This window comes from Microcaecilia unicolor, chromosome 11 (genome assembly GCF_901765095.1).
Source record: "Microcaecilia unicolor chromosome 11, aMicUni1.1, whole genome shotgun sequence".
NCBI lineage: Eukaryota > Metazoa > Chordata > Amphibia > Gymnophiona > Siphonopidae > Microcaecilia > Microcaecilia unicolor.
In genome coordinates, this window is record NC_044041.1 from 196,208,960 (window position 1) to 196,233,276 (window position 24,317).

At 42.3% G+C, this 24,317-nt stretch overlaps 1 protein-coding gene across 1 annotated transcript in view; it reads left to right on the forward strand.

Moving 5' to 3' along the window:
• Positions 1-509: 509 nt before the first annotated feature.
• RUNX3 (RUNX family transcription factor 3) overlaps positions 510-24,317 on the forward strand; it is a 95,058-nt gene continuing 71,250 nt past the window's right edge. The window contains exons 1-3 of the mRNA XM_030220062.1: positions 510-1,201; positions 3,379-3,535; positions 16,726-16,830. Of these exons, the coding sequence (XP_030075922.1) occupies positions 944-1,201; positions 3,379-3,535; positions 16,726-16,830 (520 nt within the window). The 5' untranslated portion in view covers positions 510-943. The remainder of the gene's footprint in view (positions 1,202-3,378; positions 3,536-16,725; positions 16,831-24,317) is intronic.

Here is a 24,317-nt window from a genome sequence, read left to right on the forward strand (position 1 = left end):
TGCATTGCTCGGGGTCTCCTGCAGGCTTTTGGTCACTTCGGAGGACTTTTGGTCTTGGGGGTGTCGTTCAAGAGAGTTCAGGGGTGCCAGAGAATTAAGGGATGGACATTTGTTAAAACAAAAAAAAAAACCCCAAAGGAGGCTCTTTCAAATGGACTGGGTTTTTACCTGTTCTACTTTTCTTTTGGGGTGAGGAGGGATCAGGAACTTTGAAGGTTTTTCCCAGCTTTCGGAAAACAATTTTATTTATTTATTTTTTTTTAAGCGAGGGAGTTAAAAATCGAGCAGAAAAAGACTGGCGTGTGAAAACTTGTCAGAGAGCAGCAGGAAGGAAGCTTTAAGATAGAGCCCCACGTTTAACTTCTCTTTTTTTGTAGCCTGCTGTGGTCTGACAAGTATCTTTCGTTACAAATAGGAAGCGATTTGCGATAAAAAAAAAAAAAAGAACTTGATCTGCTTACGAAAGTAACTGACAGAAAGGGGAGTAAGGGAAAGGGAGGGGGGGGCAACAAACTTGTGAAAAAAAAAAGGTTTCTTGCTTTCCTCACTGAAGAGATGCGTTAGTTGCACCCGATAAAAGAAAACGGATTCCTGCTGGTGTCAAAAGCAGAGCGAATTCGAATCAAAAGTGTAGTCAGGAAACGTTCTACCCTCTAGATCTATTTGCTGCATCGCAGGATCCTTTCCACAGTCTGGGTAACCACCAGGGTAATGGACCTTTTTTTTTTGCTTTTAAAGGAGTGCACAAGACAGAAAAAGCTGGCCTTGGAATGAGCTTTGTGACTGTTCTGCTTTCTCTGAGCGTTTCTAAACTAGCCCGACTTTGCTTTTTCTTTCTGCGGGTCGGGGGTTCCGGTGGGGCTTTGCTCTCCCCGGGTCCTGCCTCTCTGCTGCCGGCCTTGTCCCCCCACCTCTGGCTCGGCTCTCTAACCCCGCTGTTGTGATGCGTATTCCCGTAGACCCGACCACCAGCAGGCGCTTCTCACCTCCGTCCACGTCCTTCCCCTGCGGCAAGATGGGAGACAGCAGCGGCGCCCTGAGTGGGACGGCTCCCGGCAGGGCTCGGACCGAGGTCCGCTCCGTGGTGGACGTGCTGGCCGATCACCCCGGGGAGCTGGTGCGGACCGACAGCCCCAACTTCCTGTGCTCGGTGCTGCCTTCGCACTGGAGGTGCAACAAGACGCTCCCGGTGGCCTTCAAGGTAAGGGGGAGAAGACCCCAAAATGTTTTTCTAAAAAAAAAAAAAAATTAAAATAAAGGGGGGAGAGTTCGATTTATTGATTAGAGACCACTGCGGTTCCCCAAAGATTATAAGAGCAATCAAACTCTCCCATAGCAAAATTCCGGAACAGCTGAGGAATTCAAACAATATACAGAGAGATTTTTCTTAAAAAAAAATGTTTCCCCCTTTTCTTAGGCTATATTTAATAGAGGGGGAGGCATTGAGAGGCACCTTGAGCCTCTCATATTGTGAGAAAGTTCACTTTTCCCCCTTTCAAAAATATCTGCAGCAGGGCTAACATTTAATTATAATTATAATAATAATAATAAAAATGCCTTTACCTCCGACAACATCAAAGAAAGGAGAAACTAAGTCATAAGAATGGAAAGAAGTTAGTCTGTATGAGGAGGGTCCTGGTTTAGATTCCTTTCCGTGTCAGGATTCTAAGTGATCCTGCCATATATGTGCTCTCAATCAAAACATAATCACAATTTACTTTCTGTTTGATGTAGTCATATTAAAAACCTTTCAAGGGGAAGGGGTGGGGGTGGGGGAACAAACTGAGATAAGATATATGCTTTTCAAATCGGTTACTAAAGCAAGGGTTGTGAGAAGCCATGAAATAAAATGTACAAAGCAAAACCTCACCCATCCATTTCCACAAATATGTGATTTTTTTTCCTTGAATTTTGCACAAAACTACTCAGAAAAGCTGATACTCCGGAAACCTGAAAAAAAATAACATTTTCACTTTCTCATTCCGTTTTATGAATCTGATCAGTAATTGCACCAAAGTTCCTGCCATGTTTATCTGTAAGAGACGCAGGATGTCCCAGGAATGATTGGGGATTATGAGCTGGGCTCTACCATGACCGTCACAAATAAGTATTAAATTGTGAAAGAAGAATAAAGATCAATCTTTTCAAATTAGTTTGTAATGGCCATGATGGGTTGGTTGGATTTTTTTTAAACCCCCAACTCTAAAACCTAAAGAGAGAGTTTTTGGAGTGATAAGGAAAAAAATATTATTTTTGTAGATCAGTCGGGGGTGTATGTCCAACAGGAAATGTAGTAATGAGTAATTAATATCATATAATTACCTATAAAATAATTTTGCCGCAAGGAAATGTGAAATCGATTGATCATTTGTATTTCTTGTGACAAAAATCTGAAGACACCTGAACAAAAACAGAAACCCAATACGCCCAGTGAAGTCCAGGTATCCCGGGTTTATACAACTCTGATCTGAGAATAAAAACAGTTGAAATAGAGACTAGCTTCAGCCGTTAAACACTAAGCCCTTACGTATTTAAGAATAGTAAAAGATAGACAGCAAACGACAGCAGTCAAAAATTACAGTATTTAATAAAGATTAAAGTCAGCCCACACCAAGATTCAGACATTTCCTGGGAGCAGAATTGCATTTTTGGAATCTTACCAGTGCCAAACCCCATTCCAAGAAGACCAGAAATCATAAATTAATGTTTTATCTTCCTCACTCTTCTTCAAGTCAGTTTCTTTGGTGTAGTGAAATATTTCTAGATTCAGATCCTGGGTAACTGTATGTCCCAGTTATGTAAAAGAACAGGAAATCCAAAATCCATTTCCCACCATTCAGCTGGTGCAGTATAATTTCTGACCGATGCCTGAATAGTTTGCTTAGCTATTAGGGCTTTCATTTCTGGTGCTGGATAACACTTCAGAACCTTTGTAACAGGAACATATTTTTACTGGCATGTTTCTGTTATGCTCAGGCCCAAATATTTTGTCCATAAGCACATAAACCTTTAGACAGCAAGGCCTCAGGCGTTGCTGATTTTATTTTGATCAGTGAATTTTGAGTGCTGTAGCCTGCTTGTTCAATCATTTTAATTTAATGAATGTATTTGTACATACCCTTACATGCATCCAACGAGGCAATGAAAGGATGTACATCAATAAAAAAATGAAATGAAAAACAAAATAATAAGACGCCATTAAAATACTGCGAGTGGCCAGTTGCTATAACTGTGTGGAAGATGATTTCCAAGTATCACTACAGTTATGTTTTTAATAGAGTTCCAAATATCTGTGTTTTAAAAATGATACTGTAGCCCTTGGGTCACTAAGCTATATCTGTGGTCTATACCAGCTTATATTTTACCCTGACTTTTCAGGTTGTGGCCCTGGGAGATGTTCCTGACGGGACTGTCGTCACAGTGATGGCAGGCAACGATGAGAATTATTCTGCGGAGCTCAGAAATGCTTCAGCCATCATGAAAAATCAAGTGGCCAGGTTCAATGACCTCAGATTTGTTGGACGAAGCGGAAGAGGTAGGTAATGCAATATAAGGGCCATAAACGCTTATTTATGGAGGTGTCCAAATGAATCATAATGCAGTAGAGGTCTTTTTTCTATTATAACATTATTTATCCTACTGGATTTCATAATTAGGAACGTAACAAAAGAACATAAGAATAGCTGTACTGGGTCAGACTGATGGTCCTACTAGCCCAGTATCCTGCTTCCAACAGTAGCCGATCCAGGTCACAGGTATCTCACCAGCCTCCCACTTAGCCACATATCCCCCCTTCAGTCCATCCAGAACTCTGCCACACCTCTTATCTTCCGCCTTGACTGATATACTCATATCACCCCTCTCCTCATCACTTCACTGGCTTCCGATCAGATACCGCATACAGTTCAAGCTTCTCCTACTAACCTACAAATGCACTCGATCTGCAGCCCCTCCTTACCTCTCTACCCTCATCTCCCCTTACGTCCCTGCCCGTAACCTCCGCTCTCAAGACAAATCTCTCCTTTCTGTACCCTTCTCCACCACTGCCAACTCTAGGCTCCGCCCTTTCTGCCTCGCCTCACCCCATGCTTGGAACAAACTCCCTGAGCCCATACGCCAGGCCCCCTCCCTACCCATCTTCAAATCATTGCTCAAAGCCCACCTCTTCAATGTCGCTTTCGGCACCCAATCACAACACCTCTACTCAGGAATTCTAGACTACCCCAACTTGACATTTCGTCCTTTAGATTGTAAGCTCTTCTGAGCATGGACCGTCCTTAGTTATTAATTTGTACAGCGCTGCATAACCCTAGTAGCGCTCTAGAAATGTTAAGTAGTAGTAGTAGTCACAGGTATCTGCCAGAATCCCAAAGAGTAACAGGATTCTATGCTACGGATCCCAGGGCAAGCAGTGGCTTCCCCCATATCCATCTCAATAGAACAGTGGTTCCTAAACCTGGTCCTGGAGGCACCCACCCCAGTCAGTCAGGTTTTCAGGATATCTACAATGAATATTCATGAGAGAGATTTGCATTCTGAAAACCTGACTGGCTGGGGTGTCTCCAGGACCAGGTTTGGGAAGCACTGCAGTAGGAGATTTGGGCAAAGTTCAAGGAGAAACCACTTCAGCACCTAGACTGATTTGCATTCATAATGGTGGGAGTGGCTATGTAGGAAGAGCTTAAAAAAAAAGAAAAGAAAGAAAAACCTTTTACACACTTTTTCTCTTCTTGGGTCAGAGGTTGGAGATTCCAGCGAGAGGGGGGGGTCTGGGAGGAAAAGGAAGGAAATCCCAGTCATTGTATAAATAGGTAGGAATCAGTGGACCAAGTTCCAGAGGGAATCATGTTTTCTGATCCTGTGACCCAGCAAACACTGTTGCAATAATTGGGTTGGACAGGAGGAGGGTTGAAATGGGGAGAAACCAAATCCCACCCCCTTCCCCCAGAGATCCATGAAGGAAAGCTGTGGAGAGCCTTAGAACTCCCATCCTTTCCCTTTCCCCAATAGCTATCAGCCGATAAAATCCTAAATGGAGTGGAACGGGTAAATGTGAATCGATTGTTTACTCTTTCAAACGTTACAAAGACTAGGGGACACTCCATGAAGTTCCACAGTAGCACATTTAAAACAAACAGGAGAAAATATTTGTTCACTCAAAGCATAGTTAAGCTCTGGAATTCTTTTCCAGAGCAAGCAGTCAATGTAGCTGGGTTGAAAAAAAACGTTTGGACAAATTCCTGGAGGAAAAGTCCATAAACTGTTATTAAGTTAGACTTGGGATTAAGTAGCATGGAAGCTTGCTACTTTTGGGGACTTTGCCAGATATTCGTGATCTGGAGTAACCACCGTTGGAAGCAAAATATTGGACTAGATGGACCCCTCGGTCTGCCCCATAGGGCAACTCTTAGCACCACAAACTTTAAGAACATAAAGATTTATTCGGCCAAAAGTATCCTTCTGCTGTCCTGGGCCTCCAGCTCAATTGGAACACAGTATGTATTTGAGAGATAGCACCACAAACTTTAAGAACATATCTCTCAAATACATGCTGTGTTCCAATTGAGCTGGAGGCCCAGGACAGCAGAAGGATACTTTTGGCTGAATAAATCTTTAAACACTAATTTCTCAGAAGAAAACAAAAATCAAAAAGAAATTGAATTGCATACTGTGGAATACACGTATGATTAAATGCCTGTACTTGTAAGATCATTATTAGTTTTAATCTCTGCGTCGCTCTATGGTGTGACCTCACCTTGAGTATTGTGTTCAGTTCTGGTTGCCTTATATCAAAACAGATATAGCGGAATTAGACAGGGTTCAAAGAAGAGCGACCAAAATGATAGAGGGGATGGAACTGCTCCCGGATGAGGAAAGGCTAAAGAGGTTAGGGCTCCTCAGCTTGGAAAAGAGATGGCCTGAGGTCCCGGTGCTCCAGCCCCACCACAGCCACTGCTGGCCCCACCCACCCCCTTCTGCTTCTGGTCTGCGCAACTGCCTGGGATTCCACCTCCATAGCTGCTGCTTCTTCCCTCCCCTACAGCTATTGATGATTCTGCCTCTGTTTCTCTTCTCTGTGTCCCGCTGACCCCACTGTAACGGTGTACAGACTCCCAAGGATCTGTGGACCACAGGTTGGGAACTATTGGTATAAACATTGCCAATACTTTTGATTAATTTAAATTGGCATTTATAACCCGTTTTACTGACAAGTTCTAAGTAGTTTACATTTAACAGAAGAGATTAGCTAACATTAATTAGTATTAATTACAGGACCTATTCAGATTATAATGGGATCACAAGCCATTATAAATTCATTCACAAAACTTTGTATGGTTCGGCCCCAGTATACATGAACAACCTCCTTGAATTACCCTCATGTAATGCCTCTAAATCATCTAGAGAATTACCTACATTTCCCGAAAGTAACCTACAAAATAATCCATACTTTTCATATGAAGGCAGTAAAATTTGGAACTCCTTACATAAAACCATCAAATGTACCGATGATTATTTGTTATTCCAAAGTCTATTGAAAACTCACTTCTTCAATCTAGCCTTTAAGGAAATAAGCACCTCCCACTACTCCTGTCTATCTCAGCTAATAAGCACCTCCCACTACTCCTGTCTATCTCAGCTAATCCTAGCCCTTACCTTTTTCCTCCGTATTTCAATTATCTAGCTTAAACCACTTAGGGCCCTGTTTACAAAGGTACGCTAACGTTTTCAGCGTGCACTAAAAATGAGCATGCACTAAAGCTAGAGACACCCATAGGAATATATGGGTGTCTCTAGCATTAGCGTGCGCTAATAATGCCAGCATGCCTACAGCGCGGCTTAGTAAACAGGGCCCTAAGTATTTAATTACATTTGTTCCTAACTCAAGTTTTACCGGTCTAACACTATATGATGTATTTTACTTTCTGTTACTATATTTTCAACATGTTCATGCTTTTCTAATTGTTATGTAAGCCACATTGAACCTGAGTTCTACTCGGACTAATACGGGATATAAATAAATAAATATTAACCCCCCTGGATTCTATATAGTGTGATTTAAGTTGCATGCACAAATCCAATCGTAATGTGGATTTGCATGTGCAACTTAATTAGTTAACGAGTCAATCGGCACTGATAATTGCCAATTAACAATTGACACTAATTGGCATTAGTTAGAATTTATGCACAGAATTGTCTAAGCGTATTCCATAACCTGATGCGTGTAAATTCTAAGTCACATAGTTGAAAAGGGGGCATGACCATGGGTGTGGAATGGACGGGTCATGGGCATTTCTAAAATCTATGCAAGTTGTTATAGAATACGCCCGGTCTACGCCTAATTTAGGCATCGGCATTTATACCACATTATACTTTACATAACCGCCCACAACTAAATTTAGTCACGTGGACAGGTGCTCTATAAACCACCTGGAAATTCAGGCATATTCTATAAAGCACGTCTAAAGTTAGGCATACTTTATAGAATACGCTTAGGCGTATTTTTTTTGCACTGATTTTTTAGGCGCGATATATAGAATCTAGTCTTAAATGTGCAAATAAGAAATGCCTAAAGCACTCTTTACAGTTCTCCTAACATCTGCTATTTTCTTTCCATTCCTGTGACTTATTTTCGCCTTTCTTTGATATAGTTGGAGGTGCCGGCATTATTATTAATATTATTATTATTATTAAATGTTAGCCCTGCTGTAAATAACGCTACACTGACACCTGTTCTGAAGACCCCTTAGTTTTTGGCAATCAGTAAAAAGCTTGTATTCAGATTCTGAACTGCCATCTTTCAACACCTCGATCTACAGTTACGGTTTATGGTTTTATTTATTCGCTATACTGCCGTTTCATGATGACACAGTTTGATCGGGAGCAATTTAGATGAGCATTTCCCCTCTATTTCAAGCTAAATATTTTTGGGGTTTGCACTCCTGTAAACACTTGGACTTCTGTGAGGCGGCCGGCTAGATTTAGACACTTTCAACCCACGTAAATGATGGTATTATATTCATTCATATGCTCAAGTAACCATGTTTGCATGTCAATGACCTATGATACCAACCAGTGTAAAAGTACATGTGTTATTTGTCTGGCGTGTACTTTGATGATGGGTGTTCACGTGGGTGCACTTTGGACAGAGTTGTAGGCGGAGCAATGTAACTCCACGTGTATATTATTAAATAATAGAATTTGCATGTGCTCTCATTAACATCTCGGAGCAGGTATTGAGACCAGCCAGGGCTGGTGTAAGTGATTAATGCCTTAAATCAAGGCATGTTTTCAACCAGTTATGCTGGTTTTTCATAAAGGGAAATAAGTGCCTACTTTTCTTTTTAAAATAAGCTTAAAATAAATAATTTGATTAGCATTTTTGGTAGGTCCCCCTGTTATAGACTCTCCAAATTCCTTCCAACCTGGTCTAAAAGTTGATTAGAAGTCTCCTTCATATTTGAAATAAATTAATTGAGGTGAGCTAAGATCAAGCCAATACCTGGCTAGTTCATTCAGGATAACCCGAGGTATTCTTTGGCTGGCTGGTCAGTCCTGGAGGACATATACATATATTTTTTCATTGCATTTACAAAAATTACATCAAAACAAATTTGAATCAGGATAAAGAGCTTGTTATAAACCACAGGAAACTAAATTCATGGAGGATGTATAGTTTGATCTGAAGTTTCTCAGCCTTCCATCAGAATGGGTAGGGAGTGGTGATATTTGTTTAGTGGTTTAAGTTGTGAATGCACCTGGGGTTGAATTTTCAGCTGAGTAACTCAAAGTTATTATTTATATTTTACCTAATATTTTTACTGTACACTTTTATCTTTTTTTTATTTTATTTGTGTCTGCTTTATTATTTTTTATATATATTTTATAATTGCTTTGGAGCTTTGCTTATTATTGTTTGCATTTGTATCCCACATTTTCCCACCTCTTTGCGGGCTCAGTGTGGCTTACAATAAGATAAGAATAATGAAAATACAGTTGTTACAAATTGGTTATGGGTTACATTGTACAAGTTATGCGAGATAATCGAAGTATCATTAGGGATATCACAATGGGACATCAGCATTGAGACTTTGGGAGGAGACAATGGGAAGCTTAAGGGCAGTGTTAAGACAAAGGGGCACATGGTGTACATATTTCTGTAAGTATATGTATGAGTAATGTGGAATTAGGGGGATGAGAGATCATAAGTGGATGTGTGATGCATTGATGTAAGTGAGTGTGGACTCTATGTGTTTTGGTTTTTTCCGTAAATTGTCTCAAACAGATGGGTCTTCAGTAATCTGCGGAAGGATGCATTGCTAAGCGTTGTCATTGTAAACTGCTTTGGGTGACTTGTTTGGGAAGCAGCCTAGAACCGTGGGCGCATGCATACATAAACATACAATAAATACATATGCATAACATCTACACAGTGACACTAGTTCAACAGAAATAAAGCGAGATGTGTTTCTATTTGGTCTGCATTATTTTCTGATAGAAAGATCTTGCATTTTTAAGCAAAGTCTACTCTTTTTATTTTTTATAATTCTGCACTTTAGATTCATCCATACTAAACATTAGGCTCAGGCCAACTTCTAGTTGTGTTGCCAACATTAATTTAAAACAGCAATGGTGGAAGCTTATTTGCATGTAATAAGTGTTTACTTGTTACTTTTTATGAAACGCGAATAGTTTACATTCTTCCGACATTTCCTCTTTCCTGTTGGCTGCCTTTCCAAGTTGCAGATTTCTTGAAAATGCTCCTGCTTAACTCGATACAGGTTGATGAATGGAAAATGTTTTCTTTTATGAATTAAGCTTTCATTTCTGCACTCAATTATTCTGTTAGGGGGTCTTTTTTTTTTTTTTTTCTTCCTCCTCCTTACACAAATTTCCAAAACGAATGCAACTTAATCTTATGCCAGTTCTTGAACTGATTATTGACTTTTCTTTATTCCATTGCTCATGTCCTGAAATAACAGCTTTGCCCCTTTAAAGCACGGAGTGTTCTTGCGTTTAATAAGAACCTTTTCAGCATTTATTAGTAAAATCAGACACGTGTACTTGCTTAAAACTAGACAACGAAACATGCTGAAACGTTATAAGTTCCATTTTACAGAGAACATTGAGATTGGAACTGAGATGTCCGGGTCATGATGCACTCAGTTTTTCCCTGTATTTCACAAAAGGCTCTACCGAGCTTGGAGCCTTTTGTAAAATACCTAGAATTACTTGCAGGGGAATTCACACCATTGCATTGCTGCAGTCAGGAACATTCCCTACCCCACTTTGGACCCCCTCAACAGCCACCATATCCCCCTCCCATCACCTTCTGATAACACAAGGATCTCTTCCCCCACCCCACTGATCCCTCCCTCGAGAGCACAGGGACCCAATTATTTGGCAGTTTGATCCCTACCAGTAGTACCATGAGACAACCTCTCTTATCTGTCCCTTTCTCCTCTACTGCTAATTCTGTACGTCTAGCCCCGTCTTTGGCCGTTTTCAAGTCCAAACTCAAAACCCACCTCTTTACCACTGCTTTTGACTCCTAACTCACTTGCCCTGTCCTTTATCCTCACCTCTTTATTCCCTTACCCTTAATTGTTCTGTTTACCTGTCTTATCTAGATTGTAAGCTCTTTGAGCAGGGACTGTCTTTGTGTATGGTGTACAGCGCTGTGTATGCCTTGTAGCGCTATAGAAATGATAAGTAGTAGTAGTAGTAAATGCTATTTTGCTCTTGGTCTCTGAGGGGATAGGAGCAACGGGGGAAGGAATCCCCTCTGAAAGTTGGAGGGGGGGGGGGAGGGTTCAGAGGGACAGGGAAGGAATTCCTGTGCTGTTGGAGGAGGCTCAGGGGATGGGGGAGAGTGTAAGGTGGATATCTGGGAGGGTCCAAGGAGAGGAGGACCATGAGCTTTGGTACCTGCCCCATGCTTGAGACCCAGAGCTGGTACTTGTGCATGTATTGAGGAGGGTGCAAAAGCTGGCATAGATTTTTGTACATCTAGCTAGATCTTCTTATTATACAATGGGAAGTACATCTCCATATATGGGGCATGCCCTCTATGTGTGTGTGTGTGTGTGTGTGTGAGGGGGGGGGGGGCAGCATTCACATCAAAATAGCACAGAAATCCATACATTGTTGCTGACTCTATGCACATTATTTATTTGGATTTTGCTCACAGCTTTTTCAGTAGTAGCTCAAGGTGAGTTACATTCAGGTACTCTGGATATTTCTCTGTCCCAGGAGGGCTCATAATCTAAGTTTGTACCTGAGGCAATGGAGGGTTAAGTGACTTGCCCAAGATCACAAGGAGCAGCAGTGGGATTTGAACTGGCCACCTCTGGCTTGCAAGACTGATGCTCTAACCACTAGGCTACTCCTCTACCCCAAAGAATCTTGTTACTCTTTGGGGTTCTACATGGAATGTTGCTACACTTTGAAATTCTGCATGGAATCTTGTTATTCTTTAGAATTCTAGAATCTTTATTATTTATTTAGATTTTGCTCACAGCTTTTTCAGTAGTAGCTCAAGGTGAGTTACATTCAGGTACTCTGGATATTTCTCTGTCCCTGGAAGGCTCACAACCTAAGTTTGTACCTGAGGCAATGGAGGGTTAAATGACTTGCCCAAGATCACAAGGAGCAGCAGTGGGGTTTGAACCGGCCACCTCAGGATTTCAGTGGATTGCAAGACCAGTGCTCTAACCACTAGGCCACTCCTCCACATGTAATGCGTAGGGCAAAATTGTTTCTCTTGAAATCATAAGCCTGGCAAAACTGAAGTTCTATTTATTGACAGACAGTCACAATCCTACTCATTGTACAATCTTGCGTGCACGTTTTTTGCACAAGGCATACACATATGCGCACACAGGTTATAGAATAGCACCAGTTACGTGGGTAACTTAATTGATAAATTAAGCGATAAGTAGAACTAGCTACCAGCGATAATAGGAGTTCATTGGTGCTAACTAGCACTAATTTACACTTCTGCACTAAGGGCTGGTGGTTGGGAGGCGGAGCTAGTGCTGGGCAGACTTCTACGATCTGTGCCCTGAAAATGGTAGATACAAATCAAGGTCAGGTATACACATAAAGTAGCACATATGAGTTTATCTTGTTGGGCAGACTGGATGGACCGTGTGGGTCTTTCTCTGCCTTCATACTACTACTACTACTACTATTTAGCATTTCTATAGCGCTACAAAGCGTACGCAGCGCTGTACAAAAATAGAAGAAAGACAGTCCCTGCCCTGCTACTATGTTACTATCAACAAGTGGGAAATTGGCATCCTTAATTTTAGTGAACTGGGAAACTGGCCCATGGAGTCTGGATGGTGACTGGCCCGCAGCCCACCAAACAGGCAAGGTCAGACTCACTCTGAAGACCTTGGCTAGCTTTGTCCCGACAAAGTTCCCTGCTATTTATGACCGATAATTTTAGCTCAGCTTTGTACACATCTTAGGAAACCATTGTTGCCCACAGAGCTGCGATGTCCACAGGTACCACGGTTCTTCAAAGACTTTCACTTGAAAAAGGTGCTAAACAGAAAGGCGCTTGCGTGCACTCACACCTCTTATGGTTCAGGTGCTATTTTGGGGGTTGCGCTTTTGAAAACATAAAAGCCTGTGTGTTAGTTCAGTCAGTGCCTGGATGAGGGTGATAGTACACATGTTGTGAAACACCAGACATCCTTGTGTGGGCACTTTTTACATTGTCTAGTTAGATAGCAGAAAAAACTGCTTTACCTGCAGGAATGGCTTTGAAAGGTGTCTGTCAGGGACCTGTTCAAGCATGCTAATAGAAAAGTGTTCAGAGTCACAGGTAGGTTTAAAGGCTGAGGAAGAGAGAGAAGCCCTGTATATTTTAATCCTTGTGATCACTAGACAGAAGAAGGGAGCCATCAGCCGTCAGCATAGCTCATCAGGCTATGTTTCACCTTGTACAGAAGTGCATTTCTACTACTACTACTACTATTTATCATTTCTATAGCGCTACAAGGCATACGCAGCGCTGTGCACCATACACAAAAAGACAGTCCCTGCTCAAAGAGCTTACAATCTAAAAATGGAATGTTGCTAGTGGAATAGCAACATTCCATGTAGAATCTCAAATAGTAGCAACAGAATCTCCAATAGTAGCAACATTCCATGTAGAATCTCAAATAGTAGCAACAGAATCTCCAATAGTAGCAACATTCCATGTAGAATCTCAACTAGTAGCAACATTCCATGTAGAATCTCAAATAGTAGCAACAGAATCTCCAATAGTAGCAACATTCCATGTAGAATCTCAACTAGTAGCAACATTCCATGTAGAATCTCAAATAGTAGCAACAGAATCTCCAACAGTAGCAACATTCCATGTAGAATCTCTCAAATAGTAGCAACAGAATCTCCAGTAGTAGCAACATTCCATGTAGAATCTCAAATAGTAGCAACAGAATCTCCAACAGTAGCAACATTCCATGTATAATCTCAAGTAATAGCAACATTCCAGAATCTCAAATAGTAACAACATCCCATGTCCCACTGCACTAACCACTAGGCTACTCCTCCAGTAGCAACGTTCCATGTAGAAGCCTGCCCTTGCAGATCAGCAATGCAGCCACGCAGGCTTCTATTCACAGAAACAGAAGCCTGCGCGGCCGCATTGCTGATCTGCAAGGGCAGGCTTCTACATTACTACTACTTATCATTTCTATAGCGCTACAAGGCATACGCAGCACTGTACACCATACACAAAAAGACAGTCCCTGCTCAAAGAGCTTACAATCTAGATAAGACAGGTAAACAGAACAATTAAGGGTAAGGGTAAAATAGGTGAGGATAAAAGGACAGGGCAAGTGAGTAGTGGTTAGGAGTCAAAAGCAGTGGTAAAGAAGTGGGCTTTAAGTTTGGACTTGAAAACGGCCAAGGACGGGGCTAGACACACAGGCTCGGGAAGTCTATTCCAGGTGTGAGGTGCAGCAAGATAAAAGGAATGGAGCCTGGAATTAGCAGTAGAGGAGAAGGAGACGGATAAGAGAGATTTATCTACAGAACGGAGTACCCGAGGGGGGACATAGGGAGAGACAAGAGTGGAGAGGTACTGGGGAGCGGCAGAGTGAATGCACTTATAGGTCAATAAGAGAAGCTTGAATTGAATGCGGAAATGGATAGGGAGCCAGTGAAGTGACTTAAGGAGAGGGCTAACGTGAGCGTAGCGACTTTGGCGGAAGATGAGTCGTGCAGCAGAGTTTGCATGCATGCATTTCATGCATGGAACCATCAAAGCCAACATTTCAAAATGAGTGGGGGTGTCAAATACAATACAAATGACCCCTCCGTGGACACAGTGAAGGAATGTACTCATATTGGGGTGCTCAGTACCCACTGGCACCCTCGAGCTGCCTCCTATGCATGGACCCTAGTGTCAGGATCGTAAGGAGGAGATTGGTTCCTGAATCCACTCCCCTTTTCAGATTTTGAATTAGGGATGCAGAATACGAAATGGTTAAACAGGTTCTTGGTTAGTAAATTTGACCATTTAATATTAGTTTCCAGAACGGGAGAAAAGTGCGCCCCAAAGGAATTTGCTGCGCTGGCATCTGAGAAGCAGGCGCTAGCGAGGGGAACTGCTCAGTGTGCTGCTGCGACTAGGAAAGTGAATAGAATGTTGGGTATTATTAGGAAAGGTATGGAAAACAGATGTGAGGATGTTATAATGCCGTTGTATCGCTCCATGGTGCGACCGCACCTTGAGTATTATGTTTAATTCTGGTCGCCGCATCTCAAGAAAGATATAGTAGAATTGGAAAAGGTGCAGCGAAGGGCGACTAAAATGATAGCGGGGATGGGACGACTTCCCTATGAAGAAAGACTAAGGAGGCTAGGGCTATACAGCTTGGAGAAGAGACGGCTGAGGGGAGACATGATAGAGGTATATAAAATAATGAGTGGAGTGGAACAGGTGGATGTGAAGCGTCTGTTCACGCTTTCCAAAAATACTAGGACTAGGGGGCATGTGATGAAACTACAGTGTAGTAAATTTAAAACAAATCGGAGAAAATATTTCTTCACCCAACGTATAATTAAACTCTGGAATTCGTTGCCGGAGAAAGTGGTGAAGGCGGTTAGCTTAGCAGAGTTTAAAAAGGGGTTGGACGGTTTCCTAAAGGACAAGTCCATAAACCGCTACTAAATGGACTTGGGAAAAATCCACAATTCCAGGAATAACATTTATAGAATGTTTGTACGTTTGGGAAGCTTGCCAGGTGCCCTTGGCCTGGATTGGCTGCTGTCGTGGACAGGATGCTGGGCTCGATGGACCCTTGGTCTTTTCCCAGTATGGCATTACTTATGTACTCATGTTAATGAATCAGCTTTTGGTGTATTGGATAGTGTTTATTGACAGAGTGAATTTCAATAATTGACCCCTGAGGCAGGCGTTTATGCCGAAACACGGCCCATGTTGGGATTCTCATTAAAGAACTGCTTTGCTTATCTCAGAGGGCTTTGATGCTTTCTTCTGCCTTCCTGTGGGACCTGGGAAAGAAGTGTTTTCTTCCTTTGTCTCTGGGTGTCCAGCTGATACTGATTAATATTCAGTGTAATGGGATTTCTTCTTTCTTCAGAAGGTTTCATGCAATCTGGGTTCCAGAAATGTCCTACTGGCCAGTTACGTCAGAGGGAGCTACATATATGTTTCTGAACAAATAATAGACTAAAAGGCAAAATTATTCTCATAATAATAATTAGTGCAATCACTTGATCAGAGCGGCTACTTTACAATTCTCTGATGTAGGAAAATTAAGGAGGGGCATCCACTACACGGCCCAGTTATCAGACTGCAAACTATAGTGATTCGTATGCTCCAAACCCGCAGAGAGAAGGTGCTGTAAGAAAAAACAGAAAGGGCCACAAGAAACTAATCAGAAGTTGAATAGGTACAAAATCAACTACACCCTCAGATTTCCCAGAATTCAGAGGCATAGCTAGGTGGGGTGCAAGGGGAGCAACCCCTCCCCCAAACGTATTTTGAATAAAATGGCGCCTATGCAAATCAGCCCTTCAGCTTCACAAAAAGTCTGCTCCCATGACGTTAAAACCTAGCTACGCTTCTGTGTTCAACTGTGACTCTATCCATGCCAAATGGCACAAAAGCCATACATTGATCACACAGAGCACAGGGTGAATTTTGAGATAGTGAAGTAAATGTCTGGAGGGGCACGAATCCCACCCACTGTCTGGGTATTTACTCTAGGAGGGGTTTACGGGCAACTCTCTCTGTCATTGTCTGTTTTCCTGGGGTTCAGGGTGTCACGTTTTCTATCCTTTCACATATATTTTACTTATTTATTTATTAGGATTTATTTGCTGCCTTTTGGAAAGAATTCACTCAAGGCGGTGTACAGTAGATGTATCTCAAAAGAGCCAAACACATTTTCTTTTCTTCTTGTGCTTGGTAGACTGATTGTAAGTCTAAGTGCTTTGAAAATATGTTGGTACCACGGTTTATTTGAAATTGCACATTTCCAGTACTTCGTATTGTGCCCCCGAAATCAGTTACATAAGATTTCAGAGTGTGTTTTTTTTTTTGGGGGGGGGGGGGGGGAAGCAAATAGGTGCTAAATGTTAGATAAGCAGCAATAAAGAAAAAAAGAAAGGGAATTAAAATTGATAGACGAGAATCTCAGTCTTTTCTTACTGCATCAGCCTTTTTACTTCTTTTTTCAGGAAAGAGCTTCACTTTGACCATCACAGTTTTCACAAACCCCACTCAAGTTGCCACTTATCATCGTGCCATTAAAGTAACAGTAGATGGACCTCGAGAGCCAAGAAGTAAGTTTAACCCTACAACTTCTAGTTCATAACTACATGTGTTGTGTTGTAAGATCAATCTTAAAATATACTCTGTTTGTGTGTGCTTGTGCATGTGTTCCCATGTGTGTGTGTATTCATGTGCAGGTGTGCACATGAATGTGCTTGTGTGGGTCTGTGCATGTGCATTCATATTTACATGTGTGTGTGTGTGTGTGCATGAACACACTTAGGTGTGTGTGTGTCCATGTGTGAGTATCTGCATGTGTGTGTGTACATGCTCATGTGTATATGTGTGAGCACATGTATGTATGTGTATATGTGTGCATGTGCATGTCTCCTCCATATGCTTGTGTGTGTATTTGTGCGACGCATTTGTGATATGGGTGGATATGTGTTTGTGTATATGTGTGTGTCCATGTATATGTGTGTATTTTTGCATGTGTGTATTTGTGCATGTGTGTAGTATGGGTTTCTGGGGGGTGAGCTCATATGCATATATTTGCATGTATTTGTGTGTATGTGTCCACATATGTGTGTGTGTGGTAGGTGCATGTGTGTATGCATGTGTGTGTATGTCTGTTGTGTACATGCTCATGTGTGTATGTGTGTGTGTGTGCAGACACTTGTATGTATGTGTGTGTGTATGTGCGCATATGTGGGTGTGCATGTGTATGAGTGTCCATGTATTTGTATCTGCATTTGTGGGTGTGCGTATGTGTGTGTGTAAGCATGGTAGGGGTGTGTACGTGCTCATGTGTGTATGTGTATATGTGTGTGTATGTGCATGCAGACACTCATATGTATGTGTGTATGTATGTCCATGTACACATGTGCATATATTTCTGTGTGTGTGTGGGTTTGTGAATGTATGTTTTTGGGTGTGTGTCCATGTGCATATTTGTGCACATGTGTACGTGTGTGCGCATGCATTTCTCTGTGTGTGTGTTTTTTTTATACATGTGTTTGGGTGTGTGTCTTTATGTGCATATATGTGCGTGTGTGTGTATATGTGTGTGTGTGTGCATGTGTTTGTGTGCTTGTTTTTGTCTGTGCATGTATGTATGTTTTTGGGTGTGCGTGTCTGTGTGTGTGCATGTGTATATATACATGTACTTGAATACTTATAGGGTGTTATAAAATAAGTAGTGTTATTATTAATGGGTTATTCTGTTCTGCCCAGTAGATCATCTGCGCCTGTTGTATAACTTTTGTCTTTCCTTCAGATTTTGCACGATGGGGGTCTTGTTCATCACAGAATATGGGCAGACAGTGCACCCTAAATCAGGACTCTTCCCTACCTCCATCACCCCCCCCCCCCCCCACACACACACCACAAAGATCTAAGACCTTTTCCTTTATAGCCTACAACAGAGGTGGGCAACTTTGCTCCTTGAGGGCCACAACCCAGTTGGGTTTTCAGGATTTCCCCAATGAATATGTATAAAATTTATTTGCATGCACTGCCTCCATTGTATGCAAATAGATCTCATGCATATTTATTGGAGAAATCCTGAAAATCCGACTGGGTTGCAACCTTCGAGGATGCCCACCCCTGTCTTACAAGAATGGTTGATCTGTTGGAACAGCCATTGGTTGTTTTGCCTTCCCTCTGGCTTACAGGGTTTAAAGCAGAATAAATGTTTTCTTTAAGGAGGTAATGAGAGAAATTTTTAGAAAGACTTGTGATTGAGGTGTATATTACTTTTTGCAACAACTGAACTCTGCCACAATCAACAGGTCCTTGGTGGATACTGGCTTGTTGATTATCCCTAATTTTATAATACATAATGTATGGTAGGAGATTAACATTATTAGTCCATATGCTTATTATTTATTTTGCATTACTGGAAATGTAACTGGTCTTTTATGGAAGAGGCTGCCCTCTTCATTGCGTAATGGTGACACCTTGTGGCCAGACTCAGCATGCTTAAGTACTTTATCCTGGAGGGAGCTGCAGTCTAAGCCCCTTGGTGCAATGATCAGAGCTGTCAAGTGAGAGCAATGTTTCAGAGGGAGATCTTCAGCCCATAGCACTGTATGTCCTGACTCCTACTCCATCTTATTCAGTATAATATTTCATTTACCCTGGCAATGATAGAGCTGAAAGAACAGGGTAGATACCAGCAGCCTCCCACCCGTACCAGAACATCATTAATATAGATATCTGCACCAAACTTAAACAATTTTCCAACTTTTATGCTTGTGACTCTCAGATTCTTATCTGCTCGTTTCACAGCCTGCGCTTCCTCTTCCAGTTCCTCTCTCAGCTAGGATGCCCTTTCTCAACCTTTCTGCCAGCCAGGATCAGGCTTCCCATTAGAAGAAGTAGGCAGCAGCTTATGGGCACCTTTTCTATCCCAACAACACTTTCTCACAAGCACTGCTATCGGCAGTGTCACATCACAGCTGCCCCTTTAACGGGCACAGGCTCAGGGCTGGTGGCATGCCCATTCCTGTGCCTTCCAAAGGACAGGTTTGATGGGGCACTGACACTCGTGTTGAGCAGTGCCTGGGAGGACATGCTTCTGGGACAGAGGACGAGGAAACCTTTTAACGCATGGGTAGAGGAAAATCTCCTCCCATCACTCTTCCATTTCTCTGCTTCTCTCATCCTTTCTTATAGAAAACCCCTCCTACACTAGGATTGCCAACTGGATCTAGAGTCACCTGACAGGGTTGATCCAGTTCTGGGTTTACCCCATTGCATGCAGGGATTTGTAGTTCAGGATACCCTATTGCATTCCCTATTAAAAGCAAATCATTTAAAGTTTGCCCTCTGAGTTGGAAGCCTAAAAAGAATTTGTAGGAAGCTGCCAGGCACTCCCCCCCCCCAGGTATGCCCCACCTCTACCCCCATATATGTCACAATCGAACAAAAAATAGCCACATTAAATCATAGGTAGTGGAATGGGGTCAGCGCACTGGGGACATGACCCAACCAACATTTTGCTCCACATAGCATCAGCAGCTAGAAATTTGGAGGCAGAGTGGATTTTGGTTAGTAAAGTCCTTCCAACCATAAAAATGTTCGGGTGCCCCCAAATTTAATAATAGGGAAAGGGAACTTGATATACAGTAGCCTTTCTGAGGTTTTTGCAACTACATTCAAAGCAGTTTACATATATTCAGGTACTTATTTTGTACCAGGGGCAATGGAGGGTTAAGTGACTTGCCCAGAGTCATAAGGCGCTGCAGTGGGAATCAAACTTCAGTTCCCCAGGATCAAAGTCCACTGCACTAACCACTAGGCTACTCCACTCATTTCACCAATAAGAGCCAACCTCATCAGTGATGTCACAATGGCTTGATTGCTGCTCACTTCTGATAGTGTGATGTCATAAGGGAAATGGAAATTAATATACCGCCTTTTTGCAACTACATTCAAAGCAGTTTACATATATTCAGGTACTTATTTTTGTACCAGGGGCAATGGAGGGTTAAGTGACTTGCCCAGAGTCACAAGGAGCTGCAGCGGGAATCAAACTCAGTTCCCCACGATCAAAGTCCACTGCACTAACCACTAGGCTACTCCTACACTCATTCCACCAATAAGAGCCAACTTCATCAGTGATGTCACAATGGCTTGATTGCCCAATACTTGGCTCACTTCTGATATTGTGATGTCATAAGGGAAAGGGGGAAAGGGAACTGGGACTTGATATACTGCCTTTCTGAGGTTTCTGCAACTACATTCAAAGCGGTTTAAATATATTCAGGTACTTATTTTGTACCTGGGGCAATGGAGGGTTAAGTGATTTGCCCAGAGCTGCAGTGGGAATTGAACTCAGTTCCCCAGGATCAAAGTCCACTGCACTAACCACTAGGCTACTCCTACACTCATTCCACCAATAAGAGCCAACTTCATCAGTGATGTCACAATGGCTTGATTGCCCGATACTTGGCTCACTTCTGATATTGTGATGTCATAAGGGAAAGGGGGAAAGGGAACTGGGACTTGATATACTGCCTTTCTGAGGTTTCTGCAACTACATTCAAAGCAGCTTACATATATTCAGGTACTTATTTTGTACCAGGGGCAATGGAGGGTTAAGTGACTTGCTCAGAGTCACAAGGAGCTGCAGTGGGAATTAAACCCAGTTCCCCAGGATCAAAGTCCACTGCATTAACCACTAGGCTACTCCTCCACTTATTCCACCAATAAGAGCCAACCTCATCAGTGATGTCACAATGGCTTAAAGTCCACTGCATTAACCACTAGGCTACTCCTCCACTCCCTTGTGTTGTACCGAATGTTCATATTCGATTTGATTCGGTCCTGAATAGTGCCCCAAATATATTATTCATGTTTGGCCTAATAGTGAATTAAATTCAAATATGAATAATCCGGGGCTCAGCTGTGCTATGTCCTACTGAAGTAAATACTTATCTCTGATTTCCCGTTGCTTCTTTTTTTTTTTTTTTTTTTAAAGAAAATTTTATTGATAACTCAAAGTAAGCATACACAACACACAACATACACAATAATGCCAACTTACAAACAATAAAATACTATGCATGAACCATACAGCTTATAAACTACCCATACCCCCCCCCCATCACTCCCCTCCCCTTCCCATCCCCTCCATCCCACCCCTGTAGCACTCAAATTCCAAAAACTCCGTATAAATTCAAGGAAGTACAACAGTACCAATAATCCAGAACTGTTTCGCAGGCTACAGATTATGTGGTGACCTTTGTACTCTATGGAAAACAGCTTATTACAAAACAGAGAGGAGGTGGAACCCCCCCCCCCCCACCCACCCACCCCGTTGCTTCTTTTACTATTTCTTATGTGAAGCTCAATGCCCATGGGATTAGTAGCATGGAATGTTGAAAGTCTTTAGGATTCCGGAATCTTGTTACTCTTTGGGATGCTGGAATGTTGCTACTGTCTGGGATTCCAGAACCTTGCTGTTCTTTGAGATTCTACATGGAATGATGCCACGATTTGGGTTTCTTCCAGGTACTTGTGACCTGGATTGACCACTGTTGGAAACAGGATACTGGGCTAGAAGGACCATTGGTCTGACCCGATATGGCTACGCTTATGTTCTTATGGTATTCGGCCAAATAATATTTTTCATTATTTGTATTTGGCCAAATAGTAAAATATACTATTAAATACAGCTGTATTATCTATATTAAGCATTGCATGTTCAGTCTAAAGTGTTTTTGACATCTTTCTGCATACAGGAAGCAATAAAATTGTTGAGTTTCCTGTGTTGCTCCCTGGCAGTTTTGCATTCAAAGACTGCAGCCCCATTATACCGCAGCGTCCAGCAAAATAACCCACAAAGGCACTGAAAGTGAAATGCCATGCAATTAAAAATAAACACTAATCAGACCTAAGGGTACATTCCACACAATGGGCTCTGCAGCTTCATTTATACAAGAAAGAAAGGGAAGCAGAGACTTTGTTCTTACTTTGCAAATAATTACATTTTCAAAACACATTGAATGTAAATAAAGAGGTAAATAGATTCTTTGTTAGGAAAGGAATGGAAAACAAAAATGAGGATGTTATAATGCCTTTATATCGCTCCTTGGTGCGACCGCACCTCGGATATTGTGTTCAATTCTGGTCGCCGCATCTCAAAAAAGATATAGTGGAATTAGAAAAGGTGCAGAGAAGGGCAACGAAAATGATAAAGGGGATGAGACGACTTTCCTTTGAGGAAAGGCTAAAGCGGCTAGGGCTCTTCAGCTTGGAGAAAAGGCAGAGATATGATAGAGGTCTATAAAATAATGAGTGGAGTTGAACGGGTAGATGTGAAGCGTCTGTTCACGCTTTCCAAAAATACTAGGACTAGGGGGCATGCAATGAAGCTACAATGTAGTACATTTTAAACGAATCGAAGAAACTTTTTCTTCACTCAACATGTAATTAAACTCTGGAATTCGTTGCCAGAGAATGTGGTAAAGGCGGTTAGCTTAGCGGAGTTTAAAAAAGGTTTGGACGACTTCCTAAAGGAAAAGTCCATAGACCGTTATTAAATGGACTTGGGGAAAATCCACTATTTCTGGGACAAGCAGTATAAAATGTTTTGTACATATCTGTGACCTGGATTGGTCACTGTTGGAAACAGGATGCTGGGCTCGATGGACCTTTGGTCTTTCCCAGTATGGCAATACTTATGTACTTATGGAATATTTAGGCAGTTAAGTCGATTGTTTCTTTTAAAATGAGCACAGTAGGGTGATGCTTCCCAACCATCTCCTGGAGAAATGCCTTGGCAGGTTTTCAGGATCACTGCATATGCATGAGGTGGATTTGCATACACACTGGTATCTGCTGTTTGCAAATTTATCTCATGCATATCCATTGTGGTAACCCCCAGAACCCAAGTGCCTCCAGGAAGGGTTGAGAAGCACTGCAGTAGGGGTTGCCACCTCAACCCAGGTCAGTTGCACTGGCTGATTCAGTCCAGGTTTTCCTCCAGTGCATGCACAGAGATATAGTTTAGATTTTTCCCAGCTCATCATTGAGATAAACCCAGCCAGCAGTGCTGGTGCAAGGATAATAGGTACCCTAGGGAAATCTTCAGCTTTGCACCCTTTCATTAAACTTTAGGTTTCTTGTCTCCTCCCCAACAATCATGATCATTTCAGCGCCACCCTTCTCAGAATTATCTGGGTAATTGGGCAATTTGAAACCACCCATCCTCTCTATTGGTAAAAGTACATCCTGCTGTTTTCTTGGAATTTTTGTGATTGTTGAAATCTATTGTTTTACATTGACAGCAGATGCTCTTTGCTGCCTCTCTGAAGCTGCTGCCATAGGCAACTGCCTAGTGATGCCTAATGGGACAGCCCCGCCAGCCAGTCGAATTTTTCACGATATCTACAATAAATGTGCTTGAGGTAAATTTGCACACATTAGGGGCCGTGCGTGCAGATATACATATTCATTGTGGCTATCCTGAAAAAAGCGAAGTCGCTGATTGTGTCCAGAGGACTGGGCTGAGAACCACTGTCTGAAGCAAATCAGAACAACAACGTGCAGGGGGCAAAAGCACATCTGGATCAGCCTGTGATGTTGACTAGGGGTGAAGATGGCGACTCTAGACACAAATTTAGGGGCTCTTTTACTAGCATGTGGTAAAATCTGGGCTCAGCGTGTTCTAATGCAGGACTTTTCCAAGCCTAGAATTAGCATAGCATTATTCTAGGGCTTTTTTCTTTTTTACTAATGTACTAGCCAGATGATGTGGGAAAGCCCACTCTCTACCCATGACACACCCCATCCTAAAAATACTTTTTAAAAAACAGGTAATGCATGGGCTACGGAGCTCAAACAGGCAAAATATCACAAAATGTTTTAATGCATTCTGTGGCAGTGGTGTAGCTAGGTGGGGCCACGGGGGCCTGGGACCCCATAGATTTGACCCTGGACCCCCTCCTGCTGACCCTCTCGATCCCCCCTCCCGCTGCCAACCCTCCCCCGCCTTGGGCTACCTTTGCTGGAGGGGGACCCCAAGCAAGGCTTCGTTCTGTTTCTGTGAGTC